The 21,126-nt window shown below is 44.8% G+C and overlaps 1 protein-coding gene across 1 annotated transcript; it reads right to left on the reverse strand.

The window, feature by feature from the left end:
- Window positions 1-10,684: 10,684 nt before the first annotated feature.
- Window positions 10,685-16,279, reverse strand: LOC144701829 (kinetochore protein NDC80 homolog). The gene is made up of 4 exons (XM_078573601.1): window positions 14,886-16,279; window positions 14,133-14,379; window positions 13,881-14,027; window positions 10,685-11,172 (listed from the first exon to the last, which is right to left on the reverse strand). The coding sequence occupies exons 1-4, from the start codon at window positions 16,016-16,018 to the stop codon at window positions 10,909-10,911; spliced, it is 1,791 nt and encodes a 596-aa protein (XP_078429727.1). The 5' UTR covers window positions 16,019-16,279; the 3' UTR covers window positions 10,685-10,908.
- Between the last annotated feature and the right edge of the window lie 4,847 nt (window positions 16,280-21,126).

Raw genomic sequence — 21,126 nt, forward strand, 5'->3', positions numbered from 1 at the left:
CATGCACCAATCACTACACTAGTGATGCACTGGCCGTGGGGGAACCCACGGCACCTGTGTGTGCATGGATAGGTGGCATTGCCCACGGTGATGAGGATCCATCTAGGTGAGTTCCCAGTGACATCCCATAGAAACAGATGTCTTGTTACCAGTCCGCTAGAGAAGCCATGATATATGAGCTTTGGGTAGCGATGGTGACCAACATTGCACCACAGATTCAGTGGGTCTACACAGATACCCCATTCATGCCAATAATAGCAGTCACACTGCAAGTGACAACAATCATACGCAGACACCACACGCCTCCTGTGCGCAACAATCAGTAGTGACGCCCATTATGGTCCTAGGTGATGACTTAAGTAGAGTTGATGCCAATCTTTATACAAAGCATTTTCTTACTAGGGATGGTGCCAAAACATGGTAGGGAGACCTCATGCTCCTTATCACCATCAACTCCGAATTCTGCACATTGGGTTTCATATCTAAAAGAGGCATTTTAGTGCATCCTTCAACGACGGGCCCTTGGTGTGGACATTGTCGTGTTGATTCTCCCAAGGACTCGTCCGACCCTTGTTTGAATTCCCATATGGCTCTCCTATATGTGTTGGTCTTTCCAATGGAATAATTTTTTTTAAGAAAGCAAAAAAAAAATTAATAGAATGAAGATTTATAAACCTATACTCGTAAATTATTTCATAAGCTAGTGACGAGTAAGGGTTGTCTCCATAGGGCATGTATATTACGGAAAGTACGATCTCAATGGGGTGAAGCATGAAGATGAGAAGAGTTATGTAAATGATAGTGAATGTGTGATAAGAGTGAACGATAAGATGAGAGATGGCTAATTAGGATTTTGTTAATTAGGTATTAAGATGGACAAGAATGGGAAGCAAGATGGGATTGTGACAACTGCATGGTAGGTGGTGGATATGGTGAATGAGGTATTGATATTGAGATAGGATGATTAGAGGAGTAAGAAGTATTAATATTGACTTAAATGGGAAAGATAGAGGTAGGTGACGAGATATTGCTGGTGTAAAAGGGGGTATGAAATGGATGAAAGTAGATGAAGAATGGTAATGGATGAAAGTGTTGAATGGTAAAGATGGTTTAACTAACTAATTGTGTTGGAGATGATTCAATGTAAGGCGAAAGGCTGAACTAAGATCCCTATATTCTGCCGAGATCATGGCGTCTTCCTGTTGCAAATACCTCCCAATTTCTCTATCGAACCTCTTCAAGCACTAGAGACACCAAGCAACACTTGATTGACCTTCAAATTTTCTCTTTCTTTCAATCTGCATGTCTAGGAGGAAGTGAGGTTAAAGATGTTTTTTTTCAAAGATAGAGGACAGAAAGGCAAAGCTTCCCTTAAAACTTCAGGTCAATCCCATTTCTGGATCATCAGATATTAAGCCTAGAAGTTGGATGATTCCTAAAAGTAAATTTAATTCAAATATTTCTCTCTCCTCGTCCTCGTCAGTGCCGTCATGTCATTCGTTTAGGGTCTTTTCTTATCTTGGCATTCAATGCGATGATTGGCTGAGATTTTACCTCGTCATCCGTGATCGGTAGCTCCCATTACGCCATATGGATCCCCTGGGGAAAAAGACAAAAACAGAATAATCAGAGTATCTTATTAAATATACTATAAATCAACTATCTTGTAGCTGACCTGGTGTTGTGTCCGTACATGCAACATCAGAAATTTCCCCTTCTAACTGAATTCAACATTGGCATGTGTGTGCCACGTGTACATGCGTGTGCCACGTTACACGTGGCATCATGTAGTGCTGCCACGTCGCTTGGTCGTCGCTGTTGATCGTTCAATGGAGAGAGAAAGAGAAAGGAAAAGTCCTAATTTTTTCATCTTTGTTTTATCTCGGTCCTCGCATGCATTTATTGTGAAAAGATGATCACTTTTTTTTATGATTAGCCCATGTCACCTGCACAAGGAAAAGTCAAAAAGGTAATATCGTTAGTATTAAATGCAGTTGTGGCATCGCTAATCATTGTACCTGGCTGATGCCATAATGGTTTAGTTAAATGATTCACTGGCACCAATCATTAATTGAGCAAAAGTGATGGAAGAGGACGACGATGTCATCATTCGTGTGGGTATCGAGACAAAGCTCTGATACCAATTTGATGCAGGACAACGTCGGTGGCATCGTCCCGAGGGGTACCGAGATGATGCTTAGATATCAGGGAGATAGCACGGACGTCGTTGAAGACGTCATCCATCGGTGTGGACCTATGGAGATGCGTTTACGTGATGTTCATGCAGGCCCCGACTGTGGGATTCGCCGGACTCCGTGCTCTGGGGCGGGCAACTGACGGCCATAATGGTGACCTCTTGACCCTCGTCAGAGAGACGAAGGAGTCTACGGCGCTGAACAAATTGAGTCCGTTGGTGCTCTCACATAACGTACAGGCTCGGCCCGTACCTAGGATAGACTGATAACTTTCAAATTAACATGTTTAATTGATGAATTTTACATTATACTTATGTGTTTTAATGACCATATTTGCATGTTATCATATACAAATAGAGATAAATGATATACATTTTGATTTTATTGTTATTTCTAAATTTATAGTATTTTTACATGGTATTCAGCCTCATTTCATTGAAGAAATAATTTTTACAGGGCATTAAATTCTTGACCAGAGGTTGGTAACGGTTTTCCTATTTTTTTCGAATTTTTCCCATATTTTTATATAACTTTCTGACCATTCTATAGCCAAGAAATGATTTTTTCATATTTATATAATACATATTATATTTATTTGACATTTTATAATATATTAATAATTATATCACGTGGCATCCACATCATTCACCCGAAATTCGGGCGAATAACTGGATGCATTTTTTTTAAGAGAGAGATAGAGCATCATTTGCTCATTATGGCATTGCAATGCGCGATGCCATAATGAGCCAATGATTTGCTCAAAAGACGACATGGCACAGGCGGCGAGGTAAAGGTAAGATTCATTTTTTTAGTTACTTTTCGTGCAATAAATCCACACAGAGAATCGATCTCCGCGTGCATTTATTAAATGGTTATCTACCTCGTACCGGAGTCGGTAAGCCGGGTGCATTAAATGCACGCGGCTACTGACACATACATTTTAAAATGTTTTTATTTGGTGCGCGCAATTGATTCGCCGCGTGCATTTAATGCACATGGTAGTCAAAATGCGCGTGCACTAATGATTAATGAAAACCGTTTTGTCTTTTTTATTTTTTTTATTTTAAAACAGTGCTGACGGGGTGACGTGGAGCATTGCTGGCCGTTTAAACATAGCAATCATTCTCCAATGATTGTGCGCTGCAAACGTGGACAACGACGTCTCAGAATGCGATCCGAGAAGGGGGAAAATGAAAATAAAAGCATCGACCAATTAGAAAAGGGCATTTTATGAGATATTAAGAAGAGAAATAAAAGATCTAACGGCCTGGATAAATCCTCACTAAAACCTTGATATCTTGAGAACTAGACGTCCGATTGGGCTGAAATTTTGAGGGCATGTTCGTCTTTTCCCGCTCTACAATCCGGATGGTTGGATCTTTAAATATTGGTCTGTAAAAGGGTGAAATTCACTTTTTGAAGCTCTCCCCAAAGATTTGGCCAGGAAGGACACAGGAGTTGCTTTGGAAGTCGACAGATCTTGATTCTGCATTCAATGGTGTAAGTTTATGATTTGTATTTTGAACTTCTTGAGAGATTTTAAAACGCCTTGGCATGGGCGAAATGTACATGCCCTAGAAGTTGTTTTGAATGAAATTAGCATTACAATTTGAGTTTGATTTGAGATCTGATTTTTAATCTTTAGTTTTAAATATATTTGGAACAATTCTGCATTTTTAGATTCTTAAATGAGGGTCGGATTTCACCTTTTCCCCAAATTCTTCACTTTCTCTCTCTAGGTTAATTTGTCAATTTTCTTTCTCTATATTTCAAAATTGGTTGTTTGGAAAATTAATTCAATATAGACAAAACCTAAATATAAAATTTCATCCAAAAATTTGTCCAACTTGAAGTCCAATTTCAATACCCCTTTCTTGATTATTAAATTCCCAATTTTAATTCATAAAATTTGTCTTAAAATTTTATAATAATTGGGAAATTAATAATTCGAATGAATCTGATCTTATAATTAAAATTATCCTATCCTGAGCTTTTTGACCGAAAATATTTAAAATCAAAATTAAGTTTTTACTTAATTTTGATTAATTAAAAACTGAATTAAGTATAATTAAGGTTTATTAATTGCAAAATTAATTCATTCTTGAATTAATGTATTAAAAATTGGGTAAAAATTCTTACTTGTTGCCTCCCTGTGGTTTGACCCCTTGCTTGCTCTATACTCTGTATTTAGTGATAAAGGGTATTTATAAATTTAATTGTATAAGTCTAAACGACGTATTTACACATCATTTTTAGGCTTATCATAGACGCTCGAGTGGAATCTCTCATGTCCGTTTACCCTCCCACCTACTCTTACTTGAGCGCGGTGGAGTGCATTGACATATATACGACAAAAGATAATTAACGGGCGAGCTAGAGGAGCAAGGTACCTCGTGGCGCGTCGTCCCGCAGTCGTACGTAGTCGGCGCAGAGATATCGGTGGGGGTGGAGTTCGGTGGAGTTGTGCCGAAGGGAGGAACTACATCGCTCGACTGGCGGCATTGCGCGGCGCTGGAGAGGTGACACACAGCAGAGTAGGACAACGAAGGAGTGAGGTGTGACAACGAGTGCAGCACGGGCTCAGCTACCGGGCGCGGCGGTGTGGCACTCGGCGAGGCCTCGGCGAGGGTTTGGGCTTGGCTGAGTCAACAGACGCAGCGCGTGGATGGCGCTGGGCGTCTTGGTCAACAGGCGTGGCGTGAGGACGGCGTTGAGCGGCTCAGTCAATGGGCGCAGTGCTAGGACGGCATTGGTTGACTCGGTCAACTAACGCAGTGCGAGGGCGGGCTCAGCGGCGCTGGCTCGGTTGCGGGCATAAGGACGGCCAGCGGGCACAGCTCTGGCTCGGTCGCGGGTGCCCTGAAGGTGGGCGCTGGGAGCGGTGACGGCGTCGGGAGCGGGCAGCGGCCGGGCAGTCGCAGGCGAAGTAGCGTCGGGCAACCAGCGCGGCAGGTCCGGGCGGCGGCCGGGCAGTCGCAGGCGAAGCAGCGTCGGGCGTGTGGCGTCGGGCGACCAGCGCGGCAGGCCCGGGCGACGGAGGTTAGGGGGGGCGGTCAAGGACTCTGACGGCGGGGACCCATGCCCTAGGGCTCCGACGGCGGGATCCGGGGCCAGGGTCTGGCAGCGGGATCCGGCGGCTGCGGCGGCCTCAGGGAAGCGCGACGAACTGCGTCGGGCGGCGCTAGGTGGCGACCACATCGCGGAAGGGTGGTGGCCTCCGAGTCGGTGCGGGGCGGCAGGTTCGGATAGTAGGGCGGCAGCCTTAGGGTCTCCAGCGGCGGATCGGCGACCTGGGGCTAGAGGCCCACATTTTGGCGCGGAGGTGGCCCAGGGCTTCGGCGACGGAGTGGTAGCCGACCTAGGGTTCCAGCGGTGGAATCCTAGCAGAACGTGAATCCGGCGGAACGGGGTTTGGCGGAACGGGGAATGGACGACGGCTGTCAGACCCGTTCCCGTTCCATCCTCCTCTCTCACTCTCTTTTTTTTTGTCCTTTTTTCCTATTTTTTTCTTCCTCTCACAAGAGGACGTCGGGATACCTTTTTTTCAAAAATTCACAAATCTTCTCTCTCTTTAGGGCGCCCTCTCCTTCCCTTATGTAGGGAGGGTGATGGGCCCTAAGGAGGGACCAAAAGAGGGGGAGGCCCATTAGAAAAGGGCCCCCTATTAAGACCACTAATACAGTTGTTTTAAAACAAAACAAAAAAGAGAAGAGGGTTCAAAGGGGAAAGACGAAACGCAAAGGGCCTTGCAAGGATAATGGCCCCAGGAAATCAAAACTATCTAGATACCTTCGCCCTCGCTTTGGCATGCCATTCTGGTGGGCTCGAGCCAGCGGGTGTCGCTAGCAATGACGTGAACTTCGGCGTCGTCCTTAATGGAGCAGGATCTCGTGCTCCATCAGAAAGCCATTTGATTGACTCATGGATTTGGGAGACAAAGGATTCACATATATTCTAAAATTCATATTTAATAAAATAAAGGCCCAAAAAAATATAAATAAATATATATTTCTTTATATCTCCGAATTAGAAAATTATTTATTTCTGAATTTAATGTAAAAAAATCCATAAAAATGATATGCGTTCAGAATTTGCTGTCAGAAAAATTTCCAAAAATATATAAAAATTCAAAAATTTTAGAATATCGTTCTAAAAATAACTTTAATCATTTTAAGCTTGATAACATGCACACATAATTAAGTTAATGCAAATAGACATGTAAATATGGTCATAGTAAGCTACTAAAATGCATGTTATCAATGGTTACGTGGAAGGAGGCACATGCCTATGTGCTACAATTGATGTAAAACCAAGTGAAATTTTATCTTGATTGCTGGTGCACAGTGAGATACAGCCAAATCTATAAAAATGTACACACAATAAAGATATGGTGTCAGCTTATTTAATGAAGTTTACCATCATTTAATGAAGCATTATGAACACAACACCACAATAAACAACATTTTTGGAATAACCCAAACTCACTCTGTAGAGCATTATTACTTATATTTAATGAAGTTTATTGAGTGTCAAGATTGTGGTGTTATGTGCATGATGGAGAAAATGATCAATAATGAATTAGATCAAAGGTAGAACTGTAAACTCAAAGAAGAGATTTTGAATATTAAGGATAAATTTATATTTTGTAAAAATACCTTACTATTTTGATGAACGTTCAAAACTGATGATGCCAAGTCAACCCTTAGTCAATGGTTTTTAAATAACATTATACATGTTTATTCATATCAAGCATTATGCAAATGATGTTAAATGGTTTAATATGAGTCAAAGTATGAAACTCATGCATGAATATGAAAACATCTCACATTTCACCATCCAGTCATTAGGCCAAATCCTCTAATGAAAACTCAAGATTTTTATGACCTGTCAATAAACTGGTCCTATATCTTTGATCAAATATTAATTTTGATGAGACACCATTTGATCAGCGAAACATGATGGCCAACATGGACTTATCTACGTACCTTAGATATTTATATATTAATTAATGGAATATTCAATAAATCTTAAAATATCAAAAAATAAATCTCTGTAATATTTTAAATAAAAGGATTCCAAATATCATGTTTAACATTTCAATAACTCTTCATTTGAATTCATGAAATGTTATACTTTTTTACCTCATGTATTATGAAGAAAACAGAAAAGTTATATTATGGAAGATCAAAATTAAAGCATTTATTCTATCTTATTTCCCTGTCATGTTTAATTCCTTTGAAGAAATTGCAAGGAGGACACCATTGTGATCTACAATTCATGTCGGTAGTGACCTTAGCCTGAGCATCATCATTTGGAGATTTTTTCTAATAATTTTTTGTTATTCAGACATAAGCATAATCAGTAGAATCTAGAATGGTGCGATTTGGTGCAGGATTTGATAGAGCACAAATAGTTATGCCAATGTCGTTGTTATCAATTCACTTCTATCAAATAATATTTATAAACATCAGAGAGTGAGGACATTTCCTTAGGGATTGGCTATTAGAGTTAGAATTAATTAATGATCTAGAAGCTAGGGATAAGAGTTTCTAGGATAATAATAACAATAACCAATTTTATGATTATTGTTATTTGAATTCCAGATAGGAAAAGGTGGAAGATAGTGATGTAGGACAGCTAGATGAATGGATGCAGAACGAGTGATGAGACGGAAGCATGGCGACGGGTGCTGGGTACAGGGTGGTCTAGGAATGAGAGGGATAAATCAGACCACAAATCCACACGATCGATTTCGAAAAGTTAAATCTGATTAAATAGTAGTGGTGCAGCCCCTTTCCTCGTCGAGGGCGGGAGTACTGTCTTCAACCACCATGAAGATGCCAATCAATAAAATCAATATTATCGAATTCACGTTCGCGAGAAAACTCAAGAAAGACCTAATCCACTATTCGTTGAAAATTCCAGAAAATTCCCAAAACAAATCCGAGGGCGGTGGAAGACTTCTCGCGGAACACTGGATGAAGAACACGCGACACCAAAGAGTTCAGGGATACCTCTACACCAGAGTGCGTGTCGTGGCTGCGGGGAATTCTCGGCATTTTGCAGACGGGTGGAGAAAAGACAAGCCGCATTCGGCACGGACGATGGCGAACGGTGCTAGGATGATGAATGAACTGAGGGTGATGGACAGTAGCCAGAGGGGTGGGCGACCAGGCACGGGCGGCGCTTGAGTGGGCGGTACCTGCGCGGGCGGCCAGCTTGGTGGCCTACGCAGGCGGGGTGACCTGGCGCTAGGGCGCCTGGCGTTGGGCGGCCCTAGCGGGCGGCCTAGCGCTAGGGCGGCCTTGGCAGACGGCCTGGCGTCAGGCGGCCCTGGCATTGGGCAGCCCCGGAGGGTGGCCTGGCAGTGGGGCGGCCCTGGCGTTGGGTGGCCCTGGCGGGCGGCCTGGCGGGCGGCCTGGCGCTAGGGCGGCCTTGGTGTTGGGCGGCCCTGGCGTTGGGCGGCCTAGGTGTTGGGCAGCCTAGGCGGTTAGCCTGGCGCTAGGGAGGCCCTGGTGTTGGGCGGCTCTGGAGGGTGGCCTGGCACTAGGGCGGGCCTGGCGTTGGGTGGCCTTGGCGCTGGGGCGGCCCAAGCGTTGGGCGGCCTTGGCGGGCGGCCTTGGTGTTGGGCGGCCTAGGCAGGTGGCCTAGTGCTAGGGCAGCCCTGGCGGGCGGGTTAACCGAGCGCTGGATGGCCATGCGTGACGGGCACCATGAGGCAACGGGGGATCGAAGACCAAGCTGACGCCGACGGTGGCGGCGGCGATGGGGGCGGCGATGACGATCCGATAGGGAGAGAGAGCTAGGGCAAGTCCTCCAAGAAGAAAACTCAATTCTTGAAATAAAACTTGCCAAATGTTTCTTGCGAAATTTGCCTATATATAGGCCTTGGAGGAAAGAGAAAATGGGGAAGATAAAAATAAAAGTAAAGATAGGAGACGTGATATCATGTCAAGTCACATGGCAGTTCTTGATCTGGTGTTGACGACGTGTCATGACGCGTGACGCGGCGTGTGTAGGTGGAGACGTGCTTGATGGGGCGTGCGTAGTTGGAGACGTGCTTGATGCCGGTGCATTGACTTGGTTTGCTGACGGTAGCGGCGTGTCCGCAGAAGTTGTGTTGACATCGTAGCCATCAGATATCTCTGAAGATAGTCTAGTGGAATATAAGGAGGCATTTAGGGGGATAAAGATTAGAAAGAAACGAATAAAATACAAATCACAATTAAAGAAAACAAAGGTGTTTGTAGAAATGACTAGTAGAAAGAGTGAGCTTATATATGTTTTTATAAAGAGAATTTCCTATACTGATTTTATTTGAAGCTGCAAATTTGTATTCTGAGAGTATATGTTGATTAGAGAATTCAGCTAATTTTTTAAAAGTTGATTTATAGTAGAAAATTATGAACAATCTTTTGAAAAGACTATGAGTATAAAATGTTCAATGAAATGCCCGACTAAAGGAGAGTATTTATATGGTAGCTTTTATGGATAACCCAAATGATTTTTGGTGTTTTTTATAACCACAAAATAAACAGAATAAGATGACTCTCTACAGTTGTTAGGTATTTTTAAAGATTTTTATTGGATTAGAAATATGAAGAAAAATCAATTAATGTTTTTTGGGAAAAAAACACCGACCGGCCGTTTGGTGAATTGCATACAAATTCTTTTTGTTGTGTTGTGTATTAATCTCCTAAATTGGTTTGAAATCTTATAAATATTCAACAATTGCTATCTGATATTCGTTGACTTACCAGAGTATTCTTCTGTTTTGGGGGCACCAACAGCTTCAGATCCTCCTCCGGCTGAGTCTTCTTCCAGATTAGTCCTCAGCCCTTTCCTAGGTTCCCAGTTTATTTTCTTCTCACTTCAGGTTAAAGAACTATCAATTATCTAACCAAGAGTTTCCAAGAAGAATCAGAACGAATTTAAGGAGTTTTACTCTTTGATTTTTTTTCAGATTCAATTTAAGAATGGTGAATGAGGTCGTTTCCTGTAGCCTGATTCTGGTTTTTATACGTACGAACTCATATCAGAACTTCCCTTGGCGATATGGGACCATAACCCTTCAGTTTTCCGGCAGCGATTGGCAAAGATTCGCCTTCTCGTCACTGGAATTCGGCGACGTGGAAAATGGCACGGGGTCAAAGAAGTCGATCTTGCTCTTCAACCTTCAATTTGTGTCTTTGAGGGTTCAAAAAACTTGTTGTGTTTTGATCATATTCAGTGTCATAATCATGCTAAATTCATAAAAAAGAAAGTTTATATAATGTTTGAATTGATGCATGGGATGTACTTTATTAATCACATATCAAGAATATCTATGCTAATTTCATCTTATAGAGAACATATAACCTTCAAAGTGATAAACTGTATCCATGAATTTGAATATGTCGAATAACCTCCTGCTTAATCATTGTTACTCTTTGCAATGGCATACACAGAGATGATACAAGATCCTAAAATGTTTTATGAATTTGTAGATGAGCACTTAGGAAGTGGACTTCACCATGAGTGAGTCTACGATCTATGTGAAATATAGTCTGCTTCAGATGCATGAATTGCAAGAGCTCCGGAATGAATCATATGAAAGTGCAAGAATATACAAGGACATACTTATATTTCGAAGTAAGGCAGAGGATGAGCCATCAGAGAAGCTAGGGAAGATGATAATAGTATGATGAAGCCTTGCACCATATCATTGGTTTTTCTAGGGAAGGCGGCTCCGTTTGGACCCGGAAAGACCGGCATTATGCTGGGCAGCAGAGACTAGTTTTGCAGACAGGAAGGCCTTGTGCGCATTGACCACGGTCTGGGCTGTTTCAGAGAGATCTGCCAGCAACCGAGCCACCGTAGATTCCATAAACTCCTTGTATTCGGCGACCCCATCTATCAAGGCCACCAGCTCCTCGGCGCACTTCTGAACTTCTTCCTCGCTCTCCATCACGGCTTCTTCTAGCTCGAGCTCACACTCCTGCAGCGAGTGTCCCATCAAAAATGACCAAGGGTGGGTCAACTTGGGCCAACGATGGATGATAAAGCCAACATGGTTCAACGATGGATGATAAAGCCAACATGGTTCAACGATGGATGATAAAGCTAACATGGTTCAACGATGGATGGTAAAGCCAACATGGGTCAACGATGGATGGTAAAGCCAACTTGGGCCAATGATGGATGATAAAGCCAACATGGTTCAACGATGGACGATAAAGCCAACATGGTTCAACGATGGATGATAAAGCTAACATGGTTCAACGATGGATGATAAAGCCAACATGGGTCAACGATGGATGATAAAGCCAACTTGGGCCAACGATGGATGATAAAGCCAACATGGTTCAACGATGGACGATAAAGCCAACATGGGCCAACGATGGATGATAAAGCCAACATGGGTCAACGATGGATGGTAAAGCCAACTTGGGCTAACGATGGATGATAAAGCCAACATGGTTCAACGATGGATGATAAAGCTAACATGGTTCAACGATGGATGATAAAGCCAACATGGGTCAACGATGGATGATAAAGCCAACTTGGGCCAACGATGGATGATAAAGCCAACATGGTTCAACGATGGATGATAAAGCCAACATGGTTCAACGATGGATGATAAAGCTAACATGGTTCAACGATGGATGATAAAGCCAACATGGGTCAACGATGGATGATAAAGCCAACTTGGGCCAACGATGGATGATAAAGCCAACTTGGGCTAACGATGGATGATAAAGCCAACATGGTTCAACGATGGATGATAAAGCTAACATGGTTCAACGATGGATGATAAAGCCAACATGGGTCAACGATGGATGATAAAGCCAACTTGGGCCAACGATGGATGATAAAGCCAACTTGGGCTAACGATGGATGATAAAGCCAACATGGTTCAACGATGGATGATAAAGCTAACATGGTTCAACGATGTATGATAAAGCCAACATGGGTCAACGATGGATGATAAAGCCAACTTGGGCCAACGATGGATGATAAAGCCAACATGGCTCAACGGTGGATGATAAAGCTAACATGGCTCAACGATGGATGATAAAGCCAACATGGGTCAACGGTGAATGATAAAGCTAACATGGCTCAACGATGGATGATAAAGCCAACATGGGTCATGGATGGATGATAAAGCCAACATGGTTCAACGATGGATGATAAAGCCAACATGGGTCATGGATGGATGATAAAGCCAACATGGGTCAACGACGGATGATAAAGCCAACTTGGGCCAACCATGGATGATAAAGCCAACATGGGTCAACGGTGGATGATAAAGCTAACATGGCTCAACAATGGATGATAAAGCCAACATGGGTCATGGATGGATGATAAAGCCAACATGGGTCAACGGTGGATGATAAAGCTAACATGGCTCAACGATGGATGATAAAGCCAACATGGGTCATGGATGGATGATAAAGCCAACATGGGTCAACGACGGATGATAAAGCCAACTTGGGCCAACGATGGATGATAAAGCCAACATGGCTCAACGGTGGATGATAAAGCTAACATGGCTCAACAATGGATGATAAAGCCAACATGGGTCATGGATGGATGATAAAGCCAACATGGGTCAACGACGGATGATAAAGCCAACTTGGGCCAACGATGGATGATAAAGCCAACATGGCTCAACGGTGGATGATAAAGCTAACATGGCTCAACAATGGATGATAAAGCCAACTGGGTCATGGATGGATGATAAAGCCAACATGGGTCAACGACGGATGATAAAGCAAACATGGCGCAACGATGGATGATAAAGCCAACATGGGTCATGGATGGATGATAAAGCTAACATGGCTCAACAATGGATGATAAAGCCAACATGGGTCATGGATGGATGATAAAGCCAACATGGGTCAACGGTGGATGATAAAGCTAACATGGCTCAACGATGGATGATAAAGCCAACATGGGTCATGGATGGATGATAAAGCCAACATGGGTCAACGACGGATGATAAAGCCAACTTGGGCCAACGATGGATGATAAAGCCAACATGGCTCAACGGTGGATGATAAAGCTAACATGGTTCAACGATGGATGATAAAGCCAACATGGGTCATGGATGGATGATAAAGCCAACATGGGTCAACGACGGATGATAAAGCCAACTTGGGCCAACGATGGATGATAAAGCCAACATGGGTCAACGGTGGATGATAAAGCTAACATGGCTCAACAATGGATGATAAAGCCAACATGGGTCATGGATGGATGATAAAGCCAACATGGGTCAACGACGGATGATAAAGCCAACTTGGGCCAACGATGGATGATAAAGCCAACATGGCTCAACGGTGGATGATAAAGCTAACATGGCTCAACAATGGATGATAAAGCCAACATGGGTCATGGATGGATGATAAAGCCAACATGGGTCAACGGTGGATGATAAAGCTAACATGGCTCAACGGTGGATGATAAAGCTAACATGGCTCAACGATGGATGATAAAGCCAACATGGGTCATGGATGGATGATAAAGCCAACATGGGTCAACGACGGATGATAAAGCCAACTTGGGCCAACGATGGATGATAAAGCCAACATGGTTCAACGATGGATGATAAAACCAACATGGGTCAACGATGGATGATAAAACCAACATGGGTCAACGATGGATGATAAAGTCAATGAGGGGTTCAAGGATAGAACCAACCACCTTCAGATAGTTGTTGGCCTCTTCTTCCCTTGTGACTATCTGGCGCTCCCTCGTCTGTCTTTCTTCCACGGCTTTCTCGGCGTCGGCAGAGCACCTCAGGACGTGGTCGTCGACTTCCTTCTTCAGCCGTATCGACCGCGCATCAGCCTGCATCAATAATTAATTTTAAAAAAGTTTCAGGAGACATGGTAATTCAAAATCTTCATCATCTTCGATGACGTTATTTTTTGGTTTTATAGGATGGGAGCGCGCCTCGGCGATTTTCTTTTGGAGAGCGGCGAGGCGTTCCTTCTTCTCATTGAGAAGAAGCGACTTCTCGCGAGATTGCTGCTGGAGAGACATCTTCTCCTCCCATTTTGCCACGGAATTCTTCTTCGTCTCGTCGGCGGCTTCTCTCAGGAAAGTCTTGAGCACCGTCTTGTAGGCCGTGCCCAGGACCTCAGAGGCAGAAGATCCTTCGGCGTTGAGCGCATATTGAAAATCACATCCGAGCTTTAACCTGGAGTTGAAAATTAGACATGAGTCAACTCTTTTTATCCCCCATGAGTGCGACCCATTGCGGAAGGGGCATTTCATAAAACAGCTTTTAACAGAAATACCCGTAGATTCTACTCAAATTCCTGCTATAATGACTCATACTCGGAAGCTTATGAGCTCATAGATGTCTGTTTGTTGGCAAAACGGCAAGCCAACTCAAAAGATGCATCCAAGTAAATACGAAAAGATGGTACATGACGAAATTCAGAAGAGGGTATAAATGGGGAAAACCCACTGAGCAAGTCTAGAATGAAACCAAGGAAACAGAAGAGGTAACGAGTGGATTCTGCAACATAAACTATATAAACTTTCAGATTCATGAAATGGGGAGAAGACCATGGAGGCGAAGAGTCTATATCAAGTTCGTTTAGAACATATTCAGGCAACCATGGAAAGAAGGAAAGAAGGAAAGAAAGATGGAAAGAAAGAATGATAGAAAGAAGAAGAGGAAAATGGGTATTTGTTTACCTTCTGATGGCCTGATTGGCCTGCTCGACGAGCGACTCCAACTCCTTGAATTTGCGGTCTTTATCGGCGTCCAACTCCCAGGACTTCTCCTCGAGCACGTTCCGGCCGATCTCGGCCTCGGCGACGTCCCTCTCCACGGCGCGCAGCTCCTTCTCCATCCTCTCCGCGTCGCGCACGTTCATCACCTGCGCGGCGACCTTGGCCCGGAGCTCCTCGTTCTCCTCGGAGATGCGCCGGCTCTCGGCGATCTTCGCCTCCAGCCCGGCCTCCTTGTCGCGGGCCAGCTTCTCCGCGGCGCGCAGCTTCTCCCTCCAGCTCTCGATCATCACGTCGAACTTGTTCATGTCGTCTCTCAGCAGACCCCGCTCCCGCTCGGCGGCCTCCCTTGGCGAGGGCCCGGACCGGGCGGCCTCGGCGGCGCGCTCGAGCTCGGCCGCCTCGCGCGCGAGGGCGGCCTCGGCGGCGGCGAGCCCGGCCACGAGCTCGCGGGTGAGGCGGAGCTGCTCGGAGTCGAGGGCGTCGACGGCGTCGTCCTCGCCGGCCATGAAGAGGTCGTAGCTGTGGAAGAGGTACTGCAGGGCGGTGTTGGCCTCGGAGAAGCAGGGCGAGGAGGAGGAGGAAGAGGAAGACTGGGCGTCGCGGGCGCGGGCGAGCTGGACGAGCCAGTGGAGGGCGGCGAGGAGGGGGGGCCAGGAGTGGGGCGTGCCGGGGGCCTTGAGGACGGACTTGCTGAGCTTGACGGGGCAGCGGAGGCCGGCGAGGAGGGAGGGGAGGTCGTCCTCCAGGACGGGCGCGCCCGAGCAGGGCCAGTCGAGGCGCGCGAGCACGTCGTTGAAGGCCGCGGCGATGTCGCGGGCGGAGGGGAGCGGGGGTTTGAGCGCGACGGAGGAGACGGAGGAGAGGTACGCGTTCACGGCGCGGAGGGCGCAGGCCTGGTAGGCCTTGTCCGACACCGCCGGAAGGCCCGACGAGGACGAAGAAGCCGCCTGAGCGAGGGAGGGGCGGCTGCTGCAGAGGCTCGCGTCCGACTCTCGCCGGGAGGAGAACGACGAGGGGCCGGCCGAGGGGAGCCTCGCCTTCCTCGCCGGCGTCGCCGCCACGCTCCGGTTCTTCGGGATCCTCCCCCCTCGCATCTTCCTCTTCTTCTTCTTCTTCTTCTTCTTCTTCTTCTTCTTCTTCTTCTTCTTCTTCTTCTTCTTCTTCTTCTTCCTCTTCTTCTTCTTCTTCTTCTTCTTCTTCTTCTTCTTCTTCTTCTTCTTCTTCCCGCTCCTGCGATTTGAACGTTCAACTTTCAACTTTCGAGAGGGACCGGGGAAGAGGAACCCCAAATGGCCAAAGCAAATCAAATCAACCCGTAGATTCCAGTCCTAGCAAGAAAACTCTCTCTAATTTTTCTCTTTAAAGGTTTTTCTTTCTTATCATTTATCAAACAAGAGTTTACTTGTTTATTTATTTATTTATTTGACGAGTGGTGCATCAATTTGTGCTTTTTTGGTGGGATTTGCGTTTTAAATTAACTAATGCTCAAGTGCTGGGGTTTGGAGGGAATAAGGTTAATCATAATGGTATCGGTATATATAGTATCCATCATTTAAACATTGTATTTCTAGTATTGTTAGTATCAGGAGAGAGATCCCATTTTCTGAGTTTTTTCTTCTTTACATCTCGACGACGGTTCTACGCGACGGAAATAGCTGTTGCGGGCAAGCCAATCTCACGTTCTACGATCTAGTCCAATTTTCCTAGGTAAAATGTGCTTATAATCAAGACCATGAATGCATGCTATGACAATCAAAATAATGATGAGATTGTAATATCAATATGAAATTACTCGTCCTTAGACATCTGTTCTAAAAATCTTTGTATTTAAAGGGTATATATATGAGAAGAAAATCAAAACACACTATTACAATAGCACTCTTTAGTCCCACTCAATATGATGAGCATTTTTGTTCCCATAGCCATTCGTGTTGAGAAATTAGTGATAAACGATGGGTGTTTTTAGTGGAAAGAGTTCAGCCATTTGACATCTACGAGTTCCTAATGTGGGGTTCTTGAGGCCTCGATCTAGATGAATGTGATGATTCCATGAAGCGGAAGACTTATGACAGAATCATAACAATATCATTAAAACATGAAATGAATCACCAGGGCACGGATCACATTTGTGATTTATTGGATTCTCGAGCAAAACGAGTCGACTTGGTCATGTGTGCAGCCTCTAAAGTATCCACGCGATCCTCGGCACGTTGAATCTCCTCCTTCACCTTGTCAAGCTTGATGAATATTATGTGGCCGTCAAGACAATCACACTACCATGTTTATTTAAGCTGATCGACTTTTATTTGCGTTCATTATTATTCTGTGTGATGTTTATAATGAAGTCCATGAATATGTGCAATGCCTTAGTGAATTATGATGAGATCATAATATAGTGATCGCTCATCTTTAAACATGTATTCTAAATATTCCTATTCGGCGGATAGTCGAGACGAACATCGAATATTCTGGATATAATAACACTAGCTGATCCTACTTAGACGATAAGTATGATTGATCATGTGGCTATTAATGTGGCGACACTTAGGACACATAGTGGGTGCTCTTTGGAGAAAGAGTTCACTTAATTAATCAATACAAATCCCTAAATGGTATTATACCTAAATGTCTATCCGGTTGATTCAAGTCACAGTTGTATAGGTGATCCATTGACCTGAGACACCAAGAACATCTCGTGAGGGGACGACTACATTGTTGATGTAATATGAGTATGTCGGGATTATGGAGGACCATCCCGTTGAGCATGCATTGACTCGTCGTCAACCTCGTCACAGAGCCCGAGCCGACGTGAAGAATCCAAGCTTGCACTACCAGGTTTAAGATCGCATCCGCGTCATGCTGTCTTATTTCATATTCATGGAGTTTTACAGTTTTGGCGTCCTTTCGTTGTTATACGACGGTTCCTCTTCGCATCGCCAGCTTTACTTCATCATCCGTGAACTATAGGGAGGCCCCCTCCAGCGCGTGTACGGGCCTCCCCAAAGAGATTGCAGTATTTTGTGACTTTTGTTACCCTTCGGGGGAGAGGGAACCCATGCTTGAGTTCCATCCTCCCTAAATAGCCTTTAGGGGGGCAAGCCTACTAAGCCTTCTCCCCCCCCCTAAAGGAGCCCATTAGGGCACTTTAGCCCCCCCCCCCCCCCCCTCTTCTTTCACTATAAAAGGGAAGGGGAGGTCGTCAGGATTGATGTTTTTTCTTACTAGGGTTCCCTACGATTGCTCTCCTTCACCCCTTCCTGTTCTCCCGATGTGCACCTCTGCTTGAGCTTGCCCTGTTGTCGACTGGTAGTGGTTACCTTCTGCGGCTCGATCTCCCCCCCCCCAAACCATCTCCCTCCGTTCCAACCGCAAGCTTGCTGTGTTCTTCACTAGATCCCGCTCGTGCAGGATTACCTGCTCAAGGAATTACTTCCCACGACTCGTTCCCTCGTTGCTTTCTTTCTTTCCTCCCTCTACTCGCTCGTCCCCCAGGACTCAGCTAGGCAGGAGGCCATCTCCTGGAAGGATCGACGAAGGGGGTACAGGCTACGGGAATCCTAGGCGTGGCCGATTGCGGTGAAGAGTTTGGTGGTGCACTGCCTCTCCAGTTGACAGCTTTCTCCCGCCGGCGAACGTAGAGACAGGGCAGTTGGCCCGGTAACCAGAGCATCTCCTCCGTTTGATGCACCATAGGAGCTGAGGCCCTCCCACGACTGGAAATACGAGCAGAGGAATAACCCGACGTCTCCCGTCGGCTGCCGTGTGAACGCACCGCTATAGCGGATTGTCCACCTTTGATCGACGCATCCAGGTAGTTGACTACCCGGTGGTCTCCTCTCGACGCATCCTAGAAGCCATTTTCGGGTGTTGACACTCACGTCGTGGAGCACCTAACACCAGCCAACGGGGACCCTAGAGCGAAGGCGGTGCTGGTTCCCTCCCCCCCATCCAGGGCCATGACCCCTTCTTCTAGAGTGGCTTTACTGTCAAAATGTGTTTGTGTCCTTGGGGTTTCATTGCAGGCTGGGCCTAGGATATGTTTGGGGAAGGACGATACCGTCATATAAAGATGACACTGGCCATTCTCTGCAGGTTCTATACCTTTACCCTGATGCCGAAGCATCCAGTGAAGTTATGTTTACATAATGGCGGCCGCTCATCGTTTCTAGACGTTCTTGAATGTTTGTTGTTAATAGTCTTTTCTGATCAAGGCGCGGAAGCGGTGAATATATGAGGATGAAGACGAGCGTGAAGATTAAGATGAAGACGAGCGAGCGGGTTCTTAATTCTTGCAGAACCTCCAGACAAAAATTCCTAATCTAAAAGCCAATTGTATGTTGTTATGACTGTTCTTATTTATCAGAAAAACATACTCCATCTCTTTCTTTTACCAACGCTCGGAAGATTAGGAACTAATAGCACAACTCTTGTAAAGATTTTTTCTCTTTTATCAATTCTTGGTTCACAAATTAATTAATAACACAATTTACACTAAGAGAGCAACCGGAGTCATATATATTAGATGTTCTATTGCCGAGTAGGTTCTTACTAGCTCATCATGAATAGCTTATGCCAGAAGATGGAGAGAATAGAGCATGATAAAGGTAACGCGAAGTGTTAGTGGGAAGGTTCTGATTTCTCAGAAACTTCAATCATTTCACGCGTGTAAACTTCAGGTTCTGCAAGAAAAACAGAACTTAATAATTGTGAGAAACGTAGAGAAGTCATTGATGTAAATAAATTATTTCTTGAATATTGCAATTGTTGAAGTACAACGTTCTGCAAGAAAAGAGGTTCCGAAGGCGCGGAAGTGGGGAAGATTAAGATGAAGACGCGACTGATGGAGCGAAGAAGCGACGGAGCAGAAGGGGCGAAGAAAGTAGTCACAGAGTGTGAGGACGAGTGGAGCGAGTCTGCTCGCTGTGGAGAGAGTGTCCCTACCACAAGTGCATCCCTTCTTCCTTGATCGGCTGACGTGATCAGGCACGGATTGGGGAGTGGGGATCGAGGTGGGTGGAAGACTGGAATCATCATCCCAGTTGGATATTCGAAGGAGAAGAATCCGCCACAGGCGTGGAGTATCTTGTCTGTGGTGTGATTGAGAATGGGTATTGGTTGGAAGCGCGTATTGTTTTATGTTTGTAGGACCCGAGGAACTCGGAGGAATCGAGGAGGATAACCTTACCGAAAAAAGGAAAAGGAGGAATGGGAGTCCCGGCGTGAATGGGAACGAGAATGGATAAAAGGTCTGTGGGATTGTGGGTTGGGAGCTTTCTGGACTTTCAGAACCAAATGTTCTTCAATAAAAATGAAAGACAATTCGAATCTGCTTTGTTTACGAACAAGGCGCAGCGGTGAATATTAAGATGAAGACGCGACTGATGGAGCGGCGACGCGCGACTTTAGGAGCATTGGAAAACGTTACGAAGGTTTCTGATTTATTAGAAAAAGATAACTGAAATTAATCAGAAGAAAGAAGAAGAAGGCGCGGCGTGAAGATGAAGACGAGCGTTCAGATGAAGACGAGCGAGCGGACGAGCGAAGAAGTAAAGTTATGTTTACATTACATAAAGAATGAATGAAAATCAGAAGAATCTCATGCATTAAGAGTTCGATCCTGGCTCAGGATCACGTTCATTCGGCTGACCTGGATTCGATTACATACAAGTTCGGCGTAGTGAGAGTAGGTTACGAAGTAAATAAAGAGAACAAGCAACACAACCTAACCGCCTGTGTAACACAAGCGAACCTTCAGTACCATGGAACGGAGCTACCTTATTGTTATCTTTTTATATGATACGACATACCTATTTTATGTGAGAGCCGTATACGAGTACTACTTTATTGTAGTACAATATACCTTAATAAGGTTAATAGAATACCGTATCTATCCATCTTTATACGATTATAGCCTAACCGGTAAAGCTGGTCGAGTTGATTACTAATAAATAGGCTGCGGGGTACTACGAGCAAAAGAGAACATGAGCGCTTTACTTGCATTCTTGCAGTTCATGCTGAACCTTCGTTCTTATTAATTTTATGTTTTTTCTTCTTCTAAATTTCGTAACATGAAGATTAATTTATTGCTCTCGCTCACTCGCGCCTTCGTCGCTCCCGCTCTCGCGCCTCAGACCCTTCACTACAGAGTCAGGCTAACTAAATATCATATAACATAGCACCATAAAATAAAGTATAGACGAAC

This window comes from Wolffia australiana, chromosome 4 (genome assembly GCF_029677425.1).
Source record: "Wolffia australiana isolate 7733 chromosome 4, ASM2967742v1".
Lineage (NCBI taxonomy): Eukaryota > Viridiplantae > Streptophyta > Magnoliopsida > Alismatales > Araceae > Wolffia > Wolffia australiana.

What these genes read in the sequence shown, in the direction of transcription:
- LOC144701829 (XM_078573601.1), bottom strand. Translation starts at nt 16,018, where the DNA reads ATGCGAGGGGGGAGGATCCCGAAGAACCGGAGCGTGGCGGCGACGCCG. An exon ending in TCCAAAAGAAAATCGCCGAG is followed by an intron (nt 14,028 to 14,132) that starts GCGCGCTCCCAT and finishes TTATTGATGCAG; the next exon opens with GCTGATGCGCGGTCGATACG. An exon ending in AGGCCAACAACTATCTGAAG is followed by an intron (nt 11,173 to 13,880) that starts GTGGTTGGTTCT and finishes CACTCGCTGCAG; the next exon opens with GAGTGTGAGCTCGAGCTAGA.